Here is a 22,975-nt window from a genome sequence, read left to right on the forward strand (position 1 = left end):
TCATTACACATCACCAGTGTTTTCTTATGTTAAAATTCGCAATATCTTCCTTCCTGAAGGTACCATCAGCTGCAGGTATTTGGTTATACAAGAATCAGTCACTCTCTGATAACTCACTCAAGCGACCTTTTTCACACGCAAGTCCTACACAGAGAGAACTGGCTGATTATATATGTATGCATATTACACCAGGGGACACTGGAGAGTGATCATAAGTGGAATGCCTGCTGGTTATTTTCCTCCTAGGCCAAGGGCACTGAAACAACTGTAGAACATAATGTCATCCTGACTGTGACCATTTAAATCAGCACAGATGGGTTTAGGCACTGGCTTCCGTTCCAAGATAAACCATTTGGGCTGTTTACCAGTCATATTAAACCATAAAATGCTGAATGCAGTCTTCCATGTCTGGTTTTGTGGAAACATTTTAATTACTGTAGCAATGCCATTACCGACTAGGTGATTCTGTGTCTAAATAAATCACACTGAACACAATGATCACTGCTTTAAGGACTGAATGAGTAAATTAACAATAATTTTTATTAAATACATTCAAATGAGTTGGATGACCTCACATCAGTACAAAATGATTTTGTTATTATTTTCTTGGAATTTCCAAACCCTAAGTTACATCAAAACCTAATTTTGCTTTCAATCAACTTTCTATGGTTTTGTAGAGGGACACAATAATTCAAGAACAATTGATCAGGGCCAGCGCAGGAAATCATAGTTTCAAGAATATTTTGGTACATCCAGGACTTTAGCAGTGGTGATCACCAACTTAACAGCAACAATACTGCCCTTGCCTTCAGTACCCTGGCAAAGCTGGATGGTTTCTTTACCTGATATCATAAGCCAGTTATACTAGCCTTTTTATACTGATGTGGTTTTGATGCTTGCTGACACTAAACTGTTGGCATAATTTGGAAATAAAAAAGGGAAAAAACTGTAAATCTGAAACATAAACAAAAGATGCTAGAAATACACAGAAAAACAGTCAGCACATGTAAAAAGACAGGCTAAAATGGTGATCCCAATAATAATTATTCAATTATGTAAAAGGTTAAGTCCCCACGTGTGTACTAAAGAGAAGAAAAAGGAGTGAGGTGGATGAGGGTGGAGATCACATACACTAATCAGATAGGAAGTTAATGGATTAAGTAGTGTGCAAAGAGATAAAGAAAGAAGTGGAAACCTGTTAGATGTTATAAATAATTATGATTTTATTGTAATTTGCCTTGCTGGAGAAAAGAATGAGAAAATAACTAAGATGATGAAAATCCCATACCAGAGAAGAAAAAATAATAGGATGCAGAAGATGGAGGGGAGGGAAGAAAATATCCAAGAAATGCAAAGTCAAAGCAGAAATGCTGGAAACTTGCCAATACACAGCTATCCTTGCTAAAACAAATTGTGGGATAATACTGAAGTCTGAAGAAAATCTAAACATTCTTGGTGCAATGTAACTAAACCATTCTGGACATCCTCTTGGAGTTCATGTTATAGGTATGTTCTGCTTTTAACACTTGCCATTTATTATATTTCATATTGGTATTTGTAAATAAAGTTACTTGTTTCTTAAGGTGTGACCCGATGGTCTATGCAGTAACATTTACCATTCTGCAGAGAATTTAGCAAAGAAGTCCAAACCTACATTAAATCTGGTAAGCAGGTTATCCAATAGGAACTATTTGAAAGGGCAGAGTATCTGTAGCTACATCTGTAGCTTCCAAATCGCAGGGGACAAAGTAATTGACTGCACTGAATCATTAGAAACATTACCAAAGTAACTTCATTTTACAAGAATATATATCTGCACAAAGCACATGTAGATTTGTAACTTTGCAAATACATTATGATTAATTATCTTTCAAAGTAAAATGCAGATATTGTGAATCAGGCAATGGGAATTACTGATGGATTATCATCTATAAATAGTATAATACAAAGCAACAACTAACAGCAGCTTCTCAGTCCATTACACACAAACAGATTTCCATTACAAATAATTTCATGTCATCTCCCCTGTTGTTACCCATTAATAATTAAACAGCTGTAGCCACTTTATAAATTACATTGCAGCAAATATGAATGCAATCACATCAAGCTAGTGTGTGAACTACACAATTTGTATGAATATATCAAAAGTTTTCCACAAGTCTCCAACTACGAGAATTGGCACTTTTCCTCTACATATTTATAGCAAATCCCCCAAGTGATTTAAAGGGACTGCTTAAATCATAAATGATTTTTATGAAGGGTTTTATGTAAACGTAACCTTTCAATTCTGAATAACTTGCAACATGTTTAATTAAAAAGCAGGCATCTGTTAGTTTAACAGATTAGCCAGTGAGACAAAAGGCAAAGGAAGAAAAAGAATATACAAATAGAAATAAGATGAAAAAATGTGTGGGAAAAGCCCAAACCAGAGAAGGAAAATTCAGACGAGTGGCTGGAGAATGAAGCAGCAGGTCCAAATAAAAAGCAGGGAACTGTTTCAAAGCATTGGAAACATAATGCGAAAAATGCTGGCATGCTTTCATCAGAGTACAGAACCCCCTGTCAAACCTATGTGCTGACAAAGGACCTGTACCTAAAGTACCAACCTGCTTCTCCATTAATAATCACAAATAAGGAGGATGGATTGAGAAGGATGGCAAGGGATTATTGAGGGGGAAATCTGAGGCATATTAATTCAAAATCTCGACACTACAACTACTCAGCAAAAGCATACTCACTTCTGGATGACATACAAAACTTATAATTAAGAACAAAATTTCATATATAATCAAACAGAAGAAAGAAGGGGAGGAGAAATAACCTAAGCCTGAATTAGTTCTTAGTGAATCAGGAAAAACATGACCCCAAGGAATTACTCTTCTTATAAATCAGCTTATAGCAACTAAATATAAATACTATGAAACTTTTAAGCACTAAAGCAGAGTTTATTCCACCACAGATAATAAGCAATTAAATTAGTAATCAAGATTGTTAACAGGAGGTGGAGATATTCTCAAGGACGGCTAGGAGGAAGGAGAAAAACAATAAATTTCTCGTCCTTTCTTGAGAATACAAATAACATATTATTCTTTGCTCTCTACTGGGGATACCTTCTTGGATTTTCCTCTACGGATCATTCCACAGGTGTAACGCAGTAGGGCTCAGGCCCCATTGGCTGAATAGCAATGACCCTACCTTAGCTTTCTGGGCCAGCCCAATTTTAATACTGGCATGAGTTACTGGCACTATCAACATATCAGAATGGGAGTTTGGCATTTAGGAATGGGAAGTAGCAGCTGCTGTAGGATTTAAACACCTGCAGGAGCTTAAAAGGCCAGACACAATCACTGATATTTCTCTTAGAAATCAACTTAATAATTTTTGTGAATGACATGGAAATTTGCTGCAGGATACAGAGTCCCACATGGAGCACCGAGCTTTTTTTTGGATCAAGACAGACAGAGAAAGGAGGCATTCTCTAGGAACAAGCACAAAATGCCATCCAAAGCAAGTGCTCAAACACAGTGCAATCAATTCCATCTCCAGAACTCAACCCCAGAAGACGTTTAAACAATATAAGCACACTTTCCTAGTGCTGGATTTTGCTTACATCACCTGAGCCCCAACGCCATTCTCAATTCCAGGTTGGCAAACCGGAAGTGGCAGGATATCAGGCACAGTCTTCCCGGAGGTGGTCAATTAAGGAGCTGTCTCCAGGGTCCCAGTCCAATTAAAGGACAGCAGACAGACCAGGGAACCCGCAGACCCAGAGGACCCACAGCAATGTCCAGCCAAGCAATTCATCGGGAGAGGTGAATGCAGTGAATATAAGTAGGAGAACATGAGGGCACTTCAAGATGGAGGTACTTTCTGATGAATTATAAAATCTTTAAAAAAAAAGTTGCTAGGCCCACCATTGTGGAGGGAGAACCCCTGCATAGGATGGTTTGCTGCCACAGCTGTGGCCCTCCAGCACCCACGTCTCCTGGCAAGGGGCAGTGTGGGTGACGGTGTATGCCGAATTAAAGGAGGTCCCCCTGTTCCCCCAGCATACCACCAGGAGGCTTCCCCCAGCAAACAGCAGGGCTTTGGCCTCAGGAGGACGATCTGTCCACCATCAGGAAGATCCCAGCAGCGTCACCAATTTGCCCCCAAGTGGACACTTAATTGGCTACCCACTGCTGCCGCGTGATTTTGCACCAAAAACAAATTGCCAGATCGCATTGGGGAGCTACCTAACATAAGATTCTTTAATTTTGCTCCCGGTTCTGCCTCCAAACCAATTTCCATGGATCTGGAAAAATTCAGGCCCAAGATTGGACAGAACATATTATGTCGCCCATTTACAACCCTCCTCCTCTTTATTTTGTACTGAGTAGTTCAAAAGTTTGCTATTAAAGCCCTAAAGAAACTACAGCCTTCACCTGTAAGTGTTCCTTCACTCACAGCCGAACATGCTCGCACAGAAAAAGCCTCAGATTACATGTCTGTTTGGTTCCTGCATGTCATCACCCCATTATGGCCTGACAACTGACACATGCCTTTTCAATGAAACTGCGGGTTACTCTCACTTTTTACATTCTTCTTAAAAAAGCCCATAAACAGAGACATCAAACACAGGTGATACGACCTTCCCCAACCTCTTACAAGGAGGAAGCAATAGAGATCCATGGGAGTAGCTGGTGGACAAGTTAGTCATGGTGCTTCACTTCTTTTCCTTCTATTGTAATTTTATTTTTCTCTACATTATATATCACCAAAATAAATCACAAAATCTTCTTGTAACTCTATGTACTGAAACCCATGTAAATTCTCCCCACTAAAAACACATCCCAGTCTCTCTCCTCCTCCTAGATGTGACACAGCATGATGTAGTGTAAGAGGAAAAAGATTAGTAGGTTTCTTGCTTCCAACCAAATCACCACGTGATCACACAGACCATCATTCACCCTATCTTCCAACACTAGCCTAGAAGAATCCTTCAGGTTCCAAGGGTCATTAAACAGTGAACTGGAGAGGAGTGTGTCTGTTGCTACATGGAGCACAAGTGAGTAGTAGGAGGTGAGACTGAGAGATGAGGAAGAAAATGCTGCTGACCTTGGTGAAACCACACCTGGAGTATTGTGGACAGTTTTGGTCACAAGGAAGGATATACTTGCCATAGAGTGTGCAACGGAAGTTCGCCAGACTGACTCCTGGGGTGGCAAGACTCTCTGATGAGGAGAGATTGAAGAGACAAGGATTGTATTGTCTAGAATTTAGAAGAATGAGAGGTGATCGCATTGAAGCATACAAAATTCTTCCAGGGCTCGACAAGGTAGATGCAGGAAGGATATTTCCCCTGGCTGGAGGGGGGAGGTCTAGAACCAGGGTACATGGTCTCAGAATAAGTGGTAGGTCATTTAGAACTGAGATGAGGAGGAACATCTCCACTCAAACGGTGGTGAATTTTTGAAATTCTCTAACCGAGAGGGCTGTGGGGGCTTAGTCATTGAGTATGTTCAAGTCAGAGATCAATAGATTTCTAGATATTAAAGATATCAAGGGATATGATGATAGTGTGGGAAAATGACATTGTGGCAGAAGATCTGCCATGATCTAGTCAAATAGCGGTGCAGACTTGAGGGATCGAATGGCCTACTCTTACATTCCTATGACCAGAGGGTGAGGAAACATTGCCCCTTGTGGCCCAGCTTTAATGGCTCCTACTTTTTAAAGAATGCTTGCAGAGAGCCAAACAAATGTGCAAGAACCAAGGATGGTCTCCAAGAACTTACAGTGAATATCAGGCTAATAAGGAGTGTTCACACCTTCGGGTGCATTTCTCTTCATGGATTTCCATTAGCAAGCCTTTATTAAAGGAAAGCTATGCCACATGCATCACAATTCCCAAATCCTCGTGACCCTAGCCAGACCATTTTGCAGAGTGCGGAGCCAAAATGATGGAAAATACAATGTAAGACATTATTACAGCTGGACGGAAGAACAACGATAATTGGACAGACAAAAATAAAAGTGGAAATCCAACGTTAAGAAATCCCCACCCTAGTTTCTGCCCAGTATCAAAGTCTCTCCCTCTCTCTGGATTACCACGCAACCCTTTGTTTAGATAGATTTCCTCATCAACTTCCTATGTAGTATTAAAGAAATTGTCAGTTTGATTGAGAGTTTAGGGCAACTACAAACCGGAATACATAATCGTGATCGAAATTCAATGCCGTATTGAGGAGTTCTGCATTGAGGGAGGTGCTATCTTTTGGATGAGAGGTTAAACTAAGGTCCTGTCTACCAGCATAGGTGTATGTTTCACAATGTAAAGAAAAGCAGAGAGTCCACCTGGTTTCCTGGCCAATATAATTCACTAAATCAGCACCACCAAAAATAAACTGTTGAATCATTTATTCATTTGTGGGGACTAACTATGAGCAAATAGGTGGTTTCAGGACCCCAATGTCGGGGTCAAAGGGGGATCAGAATCCCGCTGTGTGGGAAATAGTGACCCGGCAGTGACTTTCCTCAAAAGGTGGGCTCGCTGTCCAATTATGAATGGCATGCAAGCTCTCAAACCTGGAGGGCAAATAGGAGGCCCTCCAGCACTGAAGCAGCAGTAGGCTGCATTTTAAGGTAAGATAGGGCAGGTGCCTTCAGATGAAGGGTTGGGTGGTGGTGGTTAGTCTCAAAGCCCACCTGCAGCCAACCTCTCCCCCATCCCCCCAAAGCCAAGTGTGCTACCAGGTGACCAGTCTTACAGCTCCAAAGGCTCAGAGGCAGAGGACAACTGGAAAATTCCAGTCGCTCTCTGACAATAGGTCAATTGGTTTCTCCCTACTTACAAGTAGGACCTGGGGCAGATTAGTAGACTGGCATACCATCCAATAGCACAAATTTTCACACCCGCCCGCCTCTGTGCTCACCACTTAAAGTGGCTAAAAATCCTGCCCCATATTATTTTCATCTCAAAACAACTGAAACAAAGATGTGAGAATTAACATACTTACACATGTAAGTGACATGGTTATGGAAGTATAACTAAAAAGAATTGGCAACCATCTTGTGATCTACGACCTCTTTCTAGTAGTTTCATACTCATTTGTACTACAGCACAACAGCCATTATTTGCACAAGTGCAGCACAGACTTAAAGCATTCTTTAGCACTGTACAGACGTACAATATTCACTACAAAACATTTATATCTCTCCCTCTTTACAAAAAATAAATTACTTCAGCTCTACGAGCATTTGCTAATCCTTTTTTTTTGTTTCTGGATTACTGAGTGTAGTTTCTTACCTGTTGTGCTTTTATTCCATGGAAGTTCCACCATTAGTTCCAGATAATTCCTGGTCAAAGCAAACTCTGGCATAGACTGAGGCATCTTCTTTAACCTGCAAATAGCAAACTTCATTGAAAAAATGTAAAGAACATGAATTTCAAATACTAAAAGCTATTACACCCAACCTATCCAACTGGGCTTGGGGTTACATTTGTGATTGGAGAAGTAATGCAAACCGTCTGAAAACAGACAGAAAACATTTTCAAATAACTAAAATCTGAATATTCCTGGGGAGAAGACTGGAAGCATGGGTGGACAATTTAATCCAAAAAATATTGGAATCATTCACCAATTTAAAATGAAACATAGGAAGACGTGCAACAGCAAACAGGATCTGAAAATTTTTCATTATGATCTAATTAATTTGCATTACAAATAGTCGTTTGGTAGTACAAAACTTGATTATTGCCAGAAAAAGAGACATGCTGTCAAAGCTTTTTGTCTTGTACCCATCAGGACAGTTTGCAAGAATACCAATAGTAATGGGAATAACAACTTACACTGCATGAGAAGAGAGTGCTGATTGGTTGACAAGTGGACTCTGATTGGTAGGGGTATTGCCATGGAGAGTGCACCAGGGAACAGTTAACTGCAAAGCTTTTGTTAAAATTCAAACCAGGCAGGTCAACTCTAATTGGTCACAACATTGCTATGGGGAAACAACCAGTCCCCCAAGCTTTTGTTTAGTTGATAAAGGCGCAATGCGTGGACATGTTCCTTTTATCTGCGAAGGACAGGGCCATGTGCAAATATATGTAGCTTCTAGCATGCATAAGTGAGCCACACTGAGCTCGACTGATAATTGGTTTCCAGTGTAATTCTTAGCACAACCAGGATTGAATAGCTAGTGTTATCCAATGTTCTTTCCTTCCATCAAGGTCAGAAGTGGGTATGTTTGTTGATGATTGCACAATGTTCAACACCATTTGTGACCTCCCAGATACTGAAGCAGTCCATATCCAAATGTAGCAAGAGCTGAACAATATCCAGGCTTGGGCTGACAATTGGCAAACAACATTCGCACCACACAAGTGCCAGGCAACGACCATCTCCAATAATAGATAATCTAACCATCACCACTTGACATTCACTGGCATTACCAGCACTGAATTCCCCCACTATCAACATCCTGGGGGTTACCATTGACCAGGAACTGAACTGTACTAGCCATATAAATACTGTGGCTACAAGAGCAGCTCAGAGACTAGGAATCCTGCAGTGAGTAACTCACCTCCTGACTCCCTAAAGCCTGTCCACCATCTACAAGGCACAAGCTGGAGTGTGATTGAATACTATCCACTTGCCTGGATGAATGCAGCTCCCACAACACTAAAGAAGCTTAACACCATCCAAGGCAAAGCAGCTCACTTGATTGGCACCCTATCCACAAACATTCACTCCCTCCACCACCGACACACAGTGGCAGCAGTGTGCACCATCTACAACACTCACTGCAGGAACTCATTAAGGCTCCTCTGACAGCATCTTCCAAACCCATGACCCCTAACATCTAGGGACAAGGGATGACGACACATGGGAACACCACCTCCTGGAAGTTCCCCTCCAAGGCACTCACCATCTGACTTTGAAATATATCGCCATTCCTCCAGTGGGTCAAAATCCTGGAACTCCCTTCTTTACAGCACGGTGGGTGTACCTACACCAAATGGACTGCAACGGTTCAAGAAAACAGCTCACCACCACCTTCTCATGGGCAATTAAGGCATGGGCAATAAATGCTGGCCTAGCCAGCGATGCCCACATCCCATGAATGAAAAAAAAATCCAATCATGGAATCACATCTAATGTTGGCCATTATGTTTTAAGTTTTGCAAGCTTGGTCTCTTTTTTTCCGGCAATACTGATTTTCCAATACTGGATCTGATGAGGAGTTAGGTGGCAGTTGGTTATCTGCCAAAATGCTCCAAATCAGAATACTGTTTTGAAACATGCATATGACTGTCATTAATTTAGTTTTACAAAGACAGAGCAACAACACCAGGGAAAACTGTCAAGATCTTTAACCTTGACTGGGTATGCCATTCTGTCACACATTTTGGAATTATTTTCTTGTAACAGCATATACATTCAAAAGATTAACCCAAAATATTGGGTACTTTTCCTGGGGAATAAATCAGTTGACCAAATGGAATGGGTTCCTTTATGAAAGTTCGTTTTTTTTTAAAAATTGCACCAAGCAAATTAAGTATTTTGTTCTTCAACAGTAGCTGCAAAAAAGGTTTCTGTTTCTGGTCAATAGTCATCAAGTACCTTTTGATCTCCTTAATACAAACTTTCATTGCCTGCTCTGGCATATTTGTATTTTTAATCTTCTTCTCCAACATGATAATATCATCACCATCATCATCATCATCCTCCTCTTCAACAGTATCCAAATACAATGGTCTTCCAGGAACTTGATTGTTTCTTCGAAAAGGTCGGATGGCCACAATCTAGTGGTTGTACAGTACTTCTGTTAAGTGTAACGGAATCTCTAACATCAGGTTTAACAACTTACAATTATACAATGCCTTTAGTTTTACCTCAAGGCACATCACAAAAGTATCATTAATATTTGGGACTCAGAAATATTTTCTATCTTGTGTGATCTGGGTTGTGTAGTACTCTTTGGTCATTAATCCAGTCTAGCAAAATAGCATTTCTTTAGACAAATTAACCTTCCGATGTTTACCCCAAAATGCACATGGAATAATGTTAAATAGTTAAGCAATAGCTAAGTACAGATCATCTCCTTCAGTTAAATTAGCCCCAATTCTTGGGTGATGCACAAATGGAGATCATTATTGCAGTTTGTTTCATATGTGTTACTGTAGTAGGGAATGCAATCGCTCTTAATAAAAAAATCAGAGAATGCTTGTTTTCCATAAATAATGAGTCTAGAAAAAATAATTGAACCTATGCCTTCCAAATGTCTTTGAAAATGGGATTTTGACACGTCATTATAAAAGAACACGAAAGGGTAATTTTCTTTTTTTTTAAAAAGCAAGCAACTTACATTTATATAGCACATTTGACGTAGTAAAACATCCCAGTGCACTTCACAAAAGTGTAAATCAAACAAAAACTGATATAGGGCATAGAAGGAGATCTTCAGACAGATGGCTAAAATCATGGTCCAAAAGTAGATTTTAAGAAGGATCTTAGAAGAACGAACTGGAGAGGTTTAGGGAAGAAATTCCAGAGCAGGTGAGGTACTAGAATTGAGACACCACAAGAAGAGAACACAGTCTCTGTAGAAAGTGTTTAAAGAACTTTGATGTAATATAGTGGACATAGTATGTAAGTGACTGGCTGACATTCTGCCTTCAGTGTCAGAAAAAATTAAGCAGGGAGGGGGAATGTTGTGCAGGGAATAGAGAAGAGCACTGAATGCTCTTCGGGTCCAGGGCCACAAGATTTTTGATCATGCTTTAGCCAACATGAATACAGCGTTTACATTGTCTATCAAGATTATATTGCACCTTAGCTTAAAAAAAATCAAGTATAATTTGTGATCATATAGTCTCCTTCAGCAACTTTTATCATTAATCTGCTGCAAGATTCACTGGACTATATATTGGATTAAATATCTGAATATAATACATTTATACAGCAAGTCATTCCTACCCTTTTATCATCATTTGGCTTAGACTTCCGAGTTTTTTGAAGTAATTTTAGTCCTTCAATTTGCCGAACAAGCAATGGTATGGTCTTTTTAAATCTCTCTTCTAAACCAACAGCATCTAGTATCTGTATGTCAGAGACAAGATGAGAACAGAAAGAAAATTAGGCATTAAGTGTTATAAAAAGTTACATACACAGACCTAAAATCGCAATTTCAGGCAGCAAAGCTCATATAACGATGCAAATCAAAAGGTATATCATATTGTGCTAACATGAAAATACTAACTTACAACTAAAGAAGCTATGAAGTTTCTAATATTTAAAAATAATTTAAGAATTCGCATAGAACAGCTTTGCTATCAGTCATAGGCACTATGACAAAAAAAAAAAAATTTGAACATAAGAAAGTAATAAATCAGGGCTGCAGTAGACCATATAGCCCTTGAGCAGGCCCAATCATTCAATATGACCATGGTTGATCTTCTATCACCACTCCACTTTCCTGCCTCCACGCTATATCCCTAGGGATATAGAAAGGTCAAAAAATCTGTCTCAGGTTTGAATTTACTCAACGATAAAATAAACACAACCCTCTGGGGTAGACAATACAAAGAATTCACAACCCCCCCGAGTGAAGAAATTTGTCCTCATCTTAGTTCAAAGTGATCAACCCTTTGTCCCAAGACTGTATCCGTGTGTTCTGGATTCCCCAGAATCAGTGTCTATCCTGCCAAGCCCCTTCAAAATCTTATACGTTTCAATAAGATTACCTGTGTTGAATTTTTAAACTTGTATTTATTATTAATGGAAAGAGCATAGGATCGGGGGAGTGGGAAAATTGGGTTAGTTTTTAAACTGCAGCTGTGTATTTAAAACTTAAAGTCTATGTTTGGCATTAAGTGCTGACATACCTGCAGCTTTTCATTCGTACTTGTGCGGATAATCGCTGCCAAGATGTCAGGTAATGTTTCTTTAGGAAGGCTATCCAGCAAATTTCTTAGCTTGGCAACCACTGGTACTGATATATCCAACATCTCCACCAACTGTAAACATTAAGGAATTATCCATTACTACACAAATTTGCAGTAAGTGACGTGGGTCTCGTACCCAGCTGATCCTGAAAAGATTTGGGAATATCAAAAAATATCTCCATTAAATCGCACCATCACCTTTCTGTTAACTTCTTAGAAAACAACATTTGAGATTTCCAAATCTCTCAAACACATAAGCCCTGATACAAACTTCAAGCCAGGAAGAGAGTAGATGGAAGATTTTCAGATGGAAAATCTGGAACCTTGAGTTTCATGCATTTCCTACTGAATTTAACAGCAGGAAGTCTTGTAGATATTTTCAACAGGCTTATTGCCCAACAGCCAGCCAGGTTGACAGACTGGTCACTGTCGGGCTGGAACACAACTGAGGTGGAGGGGGAATGAATCTGGCATTACAGGGGAATTTGAGCATTGTGAGGAGGTTGGGGGCAGTGGGGGAGCACGGGCAGGCAATCATCGGTGGGGTTTAGCTGATTGCAAGTGGTTTAGAAACTCAGGCTTGCGCACAAGGTCGGCAACTCCAATTCCTGATGATCCTCGGAACTCCAGCGAATGTGCAAGCTAGGAGTGGGCTGCACATACACAGTTCGGCATCTTCACGTTCAGGCCCAGGGCAGGCCCTGCGCATAAAAATAGAACGGCGCGAAAACCCTGGTCGGGTGCAGAGCTCCGTGAGTGGCAAGTATCCCAGATAAGGGACAAGGGAGGGGGAACAGGGACAGGTCCCAAGAAGTGTCCCAGAGGCAGGAACAGGTCCCGGTTGAGTTAAGAAAATGAGAAAGTGTCCAATTAAAGAAAGACCTGCAGGGAGCAGACTTTAAGTGAAGTCGGTTTGGGAGAAGCCCTGATAGTCGAAGAGGGCTCAAAAGGAGCCCTGAAGATCCACGCAGGCAGCCAAAGGTTAGTGACTCCGTGTTGTGTGCCACTGGGGCAAAGGTACCCATTTGGAGCAGTGGTATTCTGATTAGCATGGCCAAAGGTCTGAAATTATGTAAGTTGATGCTGGGGTGTACTCGGAAATCCAGGGAATGGAATCTCGGAAGGCAAGATTGAAACCCTGCGAGATGGGCTATTGTTAAAGCTGTCTGAGTGGCAATGACTTTTGGAGAGAATTCCAAGGCAAGATCTTCGAAGGTAAAGGCTGGAAACCCTCATGATAAAGATGAAGTTTCAGTGAGATTGGCTGGCTCACAATGTGATAAACATCTGGTTGGGTTGTTGAGAAATCCATGGAATCGGGTTTGGTTACGTTTGGCATTTACTCTGTAGCGTGGTGTGTTCGATCACCGTATGCCTGTTAATTCGCACGTACCTCACACTCTAGCATTCAGGCTAAGTATAAGATAGATGATGGGCCGTAACCTCTGACTAGCGTCGAAAAGTGCTGGCCTGCTGAAATTAGAAGAAATAAATATCTACTTAGCTGGTCTTAAAAATAACGTCAACACTTTCATTCGCCAGAGCTGTGTGGGGCCTGCATTAGAAGACTCCTCACAGAAGTATGCGCTTCTGGGCAATTGTCGTGCAAACCCTTACCTGGGAACTTGCCAGACAAATTCCCCAGCACATCTTTGGGGTACCTCTTCCCCCAACCCCTCCCAAATCCAACACTGGGTAGCGCGGAAGTTAGGAGCCATTGTAAATTGTTCTATCTTTCTGAAATTTTACAGTAAAATTTATTTGTTTTTTCAAAATCTGTGGAATCTTGTGGCTTTATTCACTTAGTAAGCATCTTGGATCTCAAACTTTGTCTACTTTAAACAAAGGTCTAAAGAAAATGTTATTGGTGCCTAACTGGATTTCCCCCATAACCTGGGTCTGGCCAAGGGTCATAATGTGTTCGATTGCATGGAGGCAAGCTGGTTGGGCTTGGGGAAAACACTCCTGCTCCTCCTGGCCCCAAAGCAGTGCCATAAAGGGTCTTATCTCACAGTCCTTCTCACTTTTTATCTCCCAGGATTCCTTCCATGTGTTAAAAATAAAAACTGTGCTAGAATTACAGGCACACAGCCTCCTTAAAAGATTTGACTGACCACACCGTGCATCCCCAACACCTCCCAAGAGTAGGTTGGCTACCCACCCCTAAAGTAGGTGAACCTGAGTAGGGTTGGAGAATTTAAAATGTTTTACCTTCCCAAATGCCTCTAACCCATCCTCCCTTGGGAGGTGGGCTGGGAGTTAAAATTTCTCCTCATTATGTCAAGTAGTGGAATACATTGGTTTAATACATTGACTGGTGCTCTAGCACATTGCCACTGTCTTAAATCCCCTCAATTTCTTGCAGAAAGCCATGGGGAGACAAATTCTACATTCAGGTAGATTAAAAAAGAGAAAAGCTATTACAAAATATATGGCTCTACACTCAACACAATAAGGCTTCATTCATCAACAGATCAATAATTGCCAAGAGCTGTTCAGTAGCTCTGCTTAACATTTCCTCTTTCTTGAATAGTTGAGAGATGCAAAGAGAGTTTGTCTGGAGGAGACCCCTGTGATTTCTTCCCTTTATGATGATTGGATTAAATTATGATACATAGGCTAGAAACTACCACTGTGACAAATCTCTACTGTTACTCTATCAAGATGCTAACCTGCTTAAATAATCAAGCTGAAATCTCTAAAAACATTGAACAAAAGAACGGCAAACACAAATTTTTTTATCCACTGATATTGTCTCAGATCACCCTTTCCAAATCAGCAAAAAAAGCCGTAAGTATATTCAAATTTACTTTCACAGCATCAGCAAGTATATCCAACATACTGGTTATTACTTCCTAATCAGCTTTCTCAGCATATGCATCTCATTAGAAACATGGTCTAGTCATTTTTCTCTCTTCCCTATCCCCAAAGCTTTTCTGATACAGAAAAAGTGGACAAGATGTTTAATGTTAATGATAAATGGAAGCAGCTTAGATTTGACTTTGTTTCTTGCTCTCATACTTCATATATAAATCTCTTTTTTATTCCTAGCAGTATCACAGAGATTGGTTGGCAGAGTACTGTGTCCTCTATTTTTTCCAATACCAAAGAAAGCCTTAAGGTAGTTCTTGAAAACTTCCAGCATCTCCTCCACCTGCTCCCCAGAACAAGAGCTACAAAGCTTGTCACTTTACATCAAGTTAGTTTCACCTCTAGAATCAATTTCTCCCAATTCCTCTTGCCAGCCTCCCATCTTTCTTGTTTCATCAAATCAAATTTGCCCAAAGGTCAGTTACAAATATATCAATTCGGATGAGACGTTAAACCAAAACCTCCATCCACCTCGGGTAGACATAAAAGATCCCATGGCATTATTTTAAAGAAGAGCAGAGGAGTTATCAGCAGTGCCCTGACTAATATTTATCCCCAAATCAACATCACAAACACAGGTATTTCTCGTTATCACATTGCAGTTTGTGGGTGCTTGCTGTGTGCAAATCAGCAGCCGCATTTCTTACAATACGACAGTGACTACATTTTAAAAGTGCTTCATTGACTGTAAAGCACTTCTGAGACGTCCAGTGATCATGAAAGGCACTATATAAATGAAAGTCCTTTTCCCTTTGTAAATCACCTTGGAATGGTCCTTATGTTAAAGGGTGCTTTATAAGTTGCTGTTTCATTTAAAAAAAATCTAATTTTAAATGTGTGGTATGTACTTGTGAAAAAAATATCAATATCAAAATGAGGGTGGAAGATATCTCTTAGCCTGATGCTGACAACAAATCCACCGAAAGTTTGCTTTTACAACATGAAAGGTAACTTGCACAGTGTATTTTTTTTAAACATATAATTCACTCTACATTCAAATCTTCTAGTGCAGCTAAGATTTACTGTGATGATTAAAGTATGCATTCTGCTAAGTTGTAACGTTGTAGACAACCTTCTTGGTTAATCAAATCAAGACTGATATAAGAAAACGATAAGGAGATTGTAGGCATAAATGCAAAATATCTTAAAACAGACCTGTACTGCATATTTGTAGAACTGTTGCGAAAGGTCACTCAGCTGCCCAATACCATTTGTGTATTGCTCCAGCCTATCAAGTTGCTCCACTTCAGCCACTGGATATGGCTTCTCCTTCAGTACCTCAACTATTTGAAACCGACAGAGGCCTGTGATCAACAGAGTATAGTGTGGCTTTGGCCAATTACTACCCACTACCTGTACAGCGATACCAGCTGTGCCAATCCTACAAATAAGAGGAAAACAATCAATCATTCAGCAGATGAAAATAAGTAGAGTATGAATTAACTTTTTTTTTTGAAACAGTATCACATGAATGATAAAAAATTATTAAATGCAGCAATACGAGAATTACAACAAAGTAAAATATATATGCATAGATGAATAAAGTCCCTGTTTCTAGCCTGATCATATACAATAAGAGAACTAAACAAAGCAAAATGATAATTGGGAGATCTGGGTCGATACAGTACCTCAAGGGGAGATATACTGGCATTTCTCTCAAAGTACTGTTGCCATTAATTTTTGGATTTTAATAGACATTTAATGTTCTCCTAAATAAGAATGTGTACACAAATTTGTAACAAAGCCAAAATTAAAATACTGAAAGAAACCATCAGTAATATCCTACTAAAGTGTTACATATCAGTTTTCTTGGGTTGTTAATTACCTAATAAATATAAGAGACACGTATTTCTGAAAGTGCAGTTTCATAATTGAATTTCAACAAAGCAGATCAAAAGCAATCTTCAAAATGTCAGTTAAATTGTTTACATTAAAGCTTTCTCTGCATGTTGAGTAAAGAGCCATTTTGAGGGTTCACTTGACCAGGGTGGTCCCCTGAAACCTGTCCCCAATATAACAACATTAAAATCACAGTTATATTTGTTTTGAAAAATCTGTTTTTTTTTGTTGACTAATTTATTGGAAGATCTCCTGTTCATAATTTTTTTTGAAAATGTGCTTCTCTCTTGCAGTCAATGTCCTGACCTATTGCCTTGTTCTTTAGGCTGCTTTACATTTGTTCCGTTTTTGGCTCTCATCAGTTCTGTATTTCTAGGACTTATGGGCCAAATCTTCGGTCTCCGGATTGAAAAGCGGCATTGAGATCCTGTGGAAGTCCTGACGCATGGACCTCCACGGGAAATGCCCAGGAAGTTTAATGATGGACAATTCCCCTGCTCCCAGGGACCCTCCACGAATGTCTCCAACTGAGTGAGTTGGAGACTTCAGATAGTTTCATAGTACTTACCTGGGTGGTTACCCAGGAAATGTTAGACAAATTAAAACCTAGTCTAACATCTGGGTAATTCCACAGCTGACCGCACCCCCACAACCCTCCTCCATCGCTGATCCAATCCAACTATCCCCACCCACCTACCACCTCACCCACCCTACCCATTCACTTATCTACACATTAACATTATGACTGGACCTTTAAACTTACCATACAGCAGCCAGAGCCGTAAAAGGGAGCGTGTTCTGTCTTCCCCCTTACTCTACTCTGATCCAATAGAGTTCCCAGAAGGATGCTGCATTGCGCATTTCTGTGAAAGTGGGGCACGGAAGAAATGTACAGCAATGTCAAGTCGGGAATTTTCGAGCGCAGCAGCAATCCGACGATCATTGCGGCTGCTTGGAAGATCCGGGCCTATGTATAAGGCTCAGTTTGTAGCACTCTTATCTCCGTATCAGAAGATAATGGATTCAGACTCAAAGACAAACTTCAGTTGAGTTCTGAAAGTTACATTGTCAGAATGCCTATCTGAAGAGATGTTGAACAAAGGCCCTGTTTGCATGTTCAAGTGAAAGAACAGATTCCATGGCACATTTTGAACAGCAGTAGGTTCCCTCAGTGTCCAAGTAGATATTCATCTCTCATGCAATGCCACCAAAAACAATTCCTGTTTGTGGCTCCTCACGGTCTACAAAATTAGCTGTTATGTTTGCCTACATAACAACAACGACTACAATTGCAAAACAAATCCATTTGTTGTAAAGCACTTCTAGGACATCCTGAGGTACCATTTAAAATCTAGCCCTTATTTATATATGTCTGTGCAGCTTGAGCAGATGATGATGTTATTTCAGTGAGGAGGTAGCAACTGCATCAAAGTTCACGTGGCCAAAGCGGCTGATCAGGAAACTGATTAGGAATAGGGGTAACAGCCTAGAGGATTGAGGAGTAAGGAATGCAGTCAGAAAATGGAACACAAGGCGAGGGAGAGCAATAAGAAGAGAGCATCGGACAAAGATCGTGGAGAACAAAGCAGGCTGCAAACTGGAAAATGTTAGAGATGTAATATGTCGTATGCAAGTACAAAGGCAGTGAAAGGGGCAGCAGGCTGTGGAACAGTCACGGCTTGAGCTCTTGGGAAGAATCAGTGAAGAGATCCAGGAAGAAGCAAAGACTAGGAAGAGATGATAAAATTACCAGCAGAGAAGATCATGGCAGGAGGAAACTGGCTGAAGTTATTTTCAACAATTAATCGATTCATTTGATCAATCAACAGAACGAAGCAATCCCACAACCGACAGAGCAGATCAAAGCTCTATGGTCCTGCCACATCCAGTTGCGAATGGTAGTGGACAATTAACCAACTAATCAGAGGCGGCGGCTCCACAAATATCCCCATCGTCTGATGAGGATGGGGGGCCGGAGGGCGGTGGTGGGCAACACATTAGTGCAAAAGACTACAACCATCTTCAGTTAGAAGTTCAGAGTGGGTGGTTCATCTCAGCCTCCTCCTGAGATTGCCAATATTATGGATGTCAAGTCTTCAGGCAATTCAATTTACTCCACTTGATTGACAAACAGCTCAAGCACTGGATACTGCAAAGGTCCTGCCAACATCCCAGTAGTACTGTAGTCCAGAACTAGCTAAACCCCTAGCTAAGTTGTTCCAGTACAGTTACCAAATGAATATCTACTTGGAAATATGGAAAACTACCCAGATATGTCCTGTCCACAACAACTATAAAAAAGGATAAATCCAATCTTGCCAATTACTGCCCTATCAGTCTTAATCATCAGCAAAGTGATGGAAGATGCCTTGGTCCAAACATGGTCAAAAATGTGAATTCAAGAGGTGACATGAGAGTGACTCCCTTCATATCAAAGCAGTATTCCACTGAGTGTGGCCTCAGGGAGTCCAAGCAAAATTGAAGGCAATGGGAACTGGAGGAAAATTCTCCACTGGCTGGAGTCAGACCTAGCACAAAGGAACATGGTTGTGGTTGTTAAAGGTCAATCATCTAGGCCCAACCATCTTCAGCTCCTTCATCAATGACCTTCCTTCCGCCATAAAGATCAGAAGTGGGAATGCTTGCTGATGATTGCATAATGTTCAGTACCATTTGCGGCTCCTCAGATAATGAAGCAGTGTGTGTCCATATGCAGCAAGACCGGGACAACATTCAGACTTAGGCCGATAAGTGGCAAGTAACATTAGCACCACACAAGTGCCAGGCAATGACCATCTCCAACAACAGAGAAGCTAACTATTTCCCCTTGGCATTCAATGGCATTACCATCACTGAATCATCCACCATCAACAGCCTGGGGTCACCACTGACCAAAAACTGAACTCATCAGCCATATAAATAGTGTAACTATAAGAGCAAGTCAGCGGTTGGGAATTCTGCAGCAAGTAACTCACCTCCTGAATCCCCAAATTCTGTCCACCATCTACATGGCACAAGACAGGAGTGTGATGGAATACTCTCCACTTGACTGGATTAATGCAGCACCAACAACACTCAAGAAGCTCAACACAAACCACTACAAAGCAACCCATTTGATCTGCACCCCATTTACCACCTAAAACATTCACTCCCTCCACCACTGACACACAGTGATAGTAGGGCGTACCATATACAAGATGCACTGCAGCAACTCATTAAAGTTCTTTCGACAGCACCTTCAAAACCTAGTGACCTCTATTACCTAGAAGAATAAGGGCAGCGGGCAGATGGGATCACCACCACCTGCAAGTTCCTCTTCGAGTCACACACTGTCCTGACTTGGCACTGTATCACCATTCCTTCACTGTCGCTGGGTCAAAATCCTAGAACTCCCTTCTTAACAGCACTGTGGATGTACGTACGCCAGTGGTGCAAGGTGGCAGCTCATCACAACCTTCACAGGGTAATTAGGGATGGATAACAAATGCTGGCCTTGCCAGTGATGCTTACATCCCATTAAGGAATAATAGAAGAAGAAAAAAATGCTAATAACTACATTTCACACACTAATCAGCAAGCCAAAAGACTCACGACAAACGTCCTTTTCACAATAATATTAGGTATGCAAACAGTGTTTTAAAGCACTGGTAATTCCCTATGTAATTCTTCATGGTGAGTCAGAAGAGATGCTTTCTTTAAAAAAAAGAGCAGCATTACACTATGTAATGCTTTATTACATAGTATGGTTTATATCATGGGACAATGGTACTCGAAGCTGAAGCACCTCCTCCTATGTTTACTCATGGCCCTCTCTCACAGTTTAATATTTTACTCTGGCCTTGCCTCACAAGTGCAAACAGCTCACCAACTGAAAAACTGGAGGAACACACACGAGAAAGGCACAATATCAGTTCATAGGGTTAATGGAAACAAATTTTTAGATCCCTGGGTTACACTATTGTATCAGTAGATACTAAACAGTGTACGTCAATGCTGGAATTCAAGAAACACGGGATCTACTTATGAGATCTACTAATGGCAAAAAAGATGTCGATGATGGACCCAAATTTGATTTATGAATAGGGATAAGTTTGGCTTCAAAATGCCTCAGACTATTGATTATGTGAGTTGCAATAAGCAGAACTTATTACAAGAGAGTAAGAGGCACGATGATGGGGATGGCAGTATATATAACTAGGCCACAACCCAGACGTTGTCAATTCGAATCCTATCATGGCAAGCTTTGAAACTGAATGTAAAAAACTGATAGTCATGGGTTGGCAGGAGAAACAATGACCAGGAAGTCTTCCTGTTTTCTTCTTGCAAAAACCCAACTGGTTCATAGTATCTTTCAAGGAAGGGAGCCTGTCAGTGCCACCTAGTCTGACCTCTGGTTGATGATTGATGCTGCTTTAAGCGGCTACAGTTGCTCAAAAAGAATCTCCCCCGACTTTCTCAGGGTAATTGGGAATGCACATAAATGCACCTTTGCCGGCATTCTCCATATCTTGTGCACAAATTTAAAAAAATAATTGAACAAGATATCAAGGTCTGAAGAAAGATGACCAGCTCCAAACATTAAACTCATTTCCAGTCTCTGCTGAAAAGTTCGAGTGTGTCACAGTCAGCTGGATAAAAGCCTCTCGCCCGGCACCCAGTCTGCTGGTCACTGGCCCCTCTCCCAATCTGCTGGTCACTGCCCCCTCGCCCGGCACCCAGTCTGCTGGTCACTGGCCCCTCTCCCAATCTGCTGGTCACTGCCCCCTCGCCCGGCACCCAGTCTGCTGGTCACTGGCCCCTCTCCCAATCTGCTGGTCACTGCCCCCTCGCCCAATGCCCAGTCTGTTGGTCACTGCCCAGTCTGTTGGTCGCTGCCCAGTCTGTTGGTCGCTGCCCAGTGCCCAGTCTGTTGGTCGCTGCCCAGTGCCCAGTCTGTTGGTCGCTGCCCAGTCTGTTGGTCGCTGCCCAGTCTGTTGGTCGCTGCCCAGTGCCCAGTCTGTTGGTCGCTGCCCAGTCTGTTGGTCGCTGCCAGTGCCCAGTCTGTCACTGTCAGTGTGACTCCTTCCTTGAGAGCTCGGGACTTACCTGTGTAAGTGAGGCAGCTCGTCGGACTCGCTGTCGGGGTCCCTGGTGTTAGGGATGACCCCGATGATGGTGCTTTTCACCGAGGTCCCCCTCAGGAGACGGCTCTTCACTAGCTGGATGTTTCGAGAAGTTTCCACGCTAAAGCGCACCGAGGAGCCGGGCAGTAAAACGCCTTCGTTTGTCAGGAGCAGAGGGAGCCGGCTCGGGATCTGGATGGCAGTGGAGCCCATACCGATGCCGGGCCGAACGAGGCCTGTTGGATTTTACTCCCCAAAGCCAAACAAACCAAGAAATATCACCAACTACGGATCCCTGCAGCTGCCACAAGAGAGCGAACTAATGGCAGCAGCGCATGCGCTTTGTAGAGTCAGGCCCCCACATTGCTCAATTCAGGTTGGTGAGTCTGGCCAGTTTGACCCAACCAGATTTTTCCAAAGTCAGCTCAGAATGATACAGTGTACCATGGCCTTCAAGTACAATTTTATTAAATATTGTGTTGACAAATGGCATTTAACATTCTTGGCTGTGGTAACTGAATGTATAGTCACTCCCTCCTGTCAATCACAGGTCATGTGATGTACCACAGGGACTTCGACCAGTGAGCTCTTAGCACAGGAAATCTACAGGGCGGGGCTTTTCAACACTTCATCCTCTGCCATTTCCATCACTTTCAGTGTGATGCCATAGCCTAAAACATCTTCCCCTCACCCCTTTTTCAGCATTCCAAAGGATCATTCCTTCTGCAACACCCCAGTCCACTCTATCATCCCCAACAACACCGTGCCTTCCCACAGCACCTTCACATGGAATCACAGGAGATGGAACACCTACCTTTTTTACCCCCTCCCTTCTCACCATCCAAGGTCCCAACATCCCTTCTAGGATAAACAGTGATTAACTTGTACTTCTTTCAGTTTAGAATACAGTGTTCGTTCCTCATGATGCAGTCTGCTCTACATTGGGGTGACTAAGTGCAGATTGGGTGACCACTTTGCAGGACACCCCATTTTGCCTTGCATCATCATCTCTTTTATCATTAATCTCTCAATTTCCAGCATTTTCTGTTTCTATTTCAGATTTCCAGCACACACTGTATTTTGCTTTGTATTAGGCTCAAAAGTTTAATAGGCTCTGACTCTGACATATAAACCAGTATATGTTTCAAGGGGCTTTGCAGCAGGAATTCTGATCTCCTTGCCAGCACCCAGTGCAGATAAGCCACTGGCACTGATAAGCACTGGTTTAGGTTAACAA

The 22,975-nt window shown here is 41.5% G+C and overlaps 1 protein-coding gene across 3 annotated transcripts in view; it reads right to left on the minus strand.

The window, feature by feature from the left end:
• Positions 1-22,280, minus strand: part of lonp2 (lon peptidase 2, peroxisomal) — a 115,871-nt gene extending 93,591 nt beyond the window's left edge. For all 3 annotated transcript variants that reach the window (XM_078544323.1, XM_078544322.1, XM_078544324.1), the window contains exons 1-6: positions 21,722-22,280; positions 15,953-16,178; positions 11,867-11,998; positions 10,959-11,081; positions 9,603-9,784; positions 7,289-7,383 (exon numbers count right to left, since the gene is read on the minus strand). In XM_078544323.1, the coding sequence (XP_078400449.1) occupies positions 7,289-7,383; positions 9,603-9,784; positions 10,959-11,081; positions 11,867-11,998; positions 15,953-16,178; positions 21,722-21,951 (988 nt within the window). In that variant the 5' untranslated portion in view covers positions 21,952-22,280. The remainder of the gene's footprint in view (positions 1-7,288; positions 7,384-9,602; positions 9,785-10,958; positions 11,082-11,866; positions 11,999-15,952; positions 16,179-21,721) is intronic.
• Between the last annotated feature and the right edge of the window lie 695 nt (positions 22,281-22,975).

This window comes from Cetorhinus maximus, chromosome 6 (genome assembly GCF_964194155.1).
Source record: "Cetorhinus maximus chromosome 6, sCetMax3.hap1.1, whole genome shotgun sequence".
In the NCBI taxonomy this organism is placed as follows: domain Eukaryota; kingdom Metazoa; phylum Chordata; class Chondrichthyes; order Lamniformes; family Cetorhinidae; genus Cetorhinus; species Cetorhinus maximus.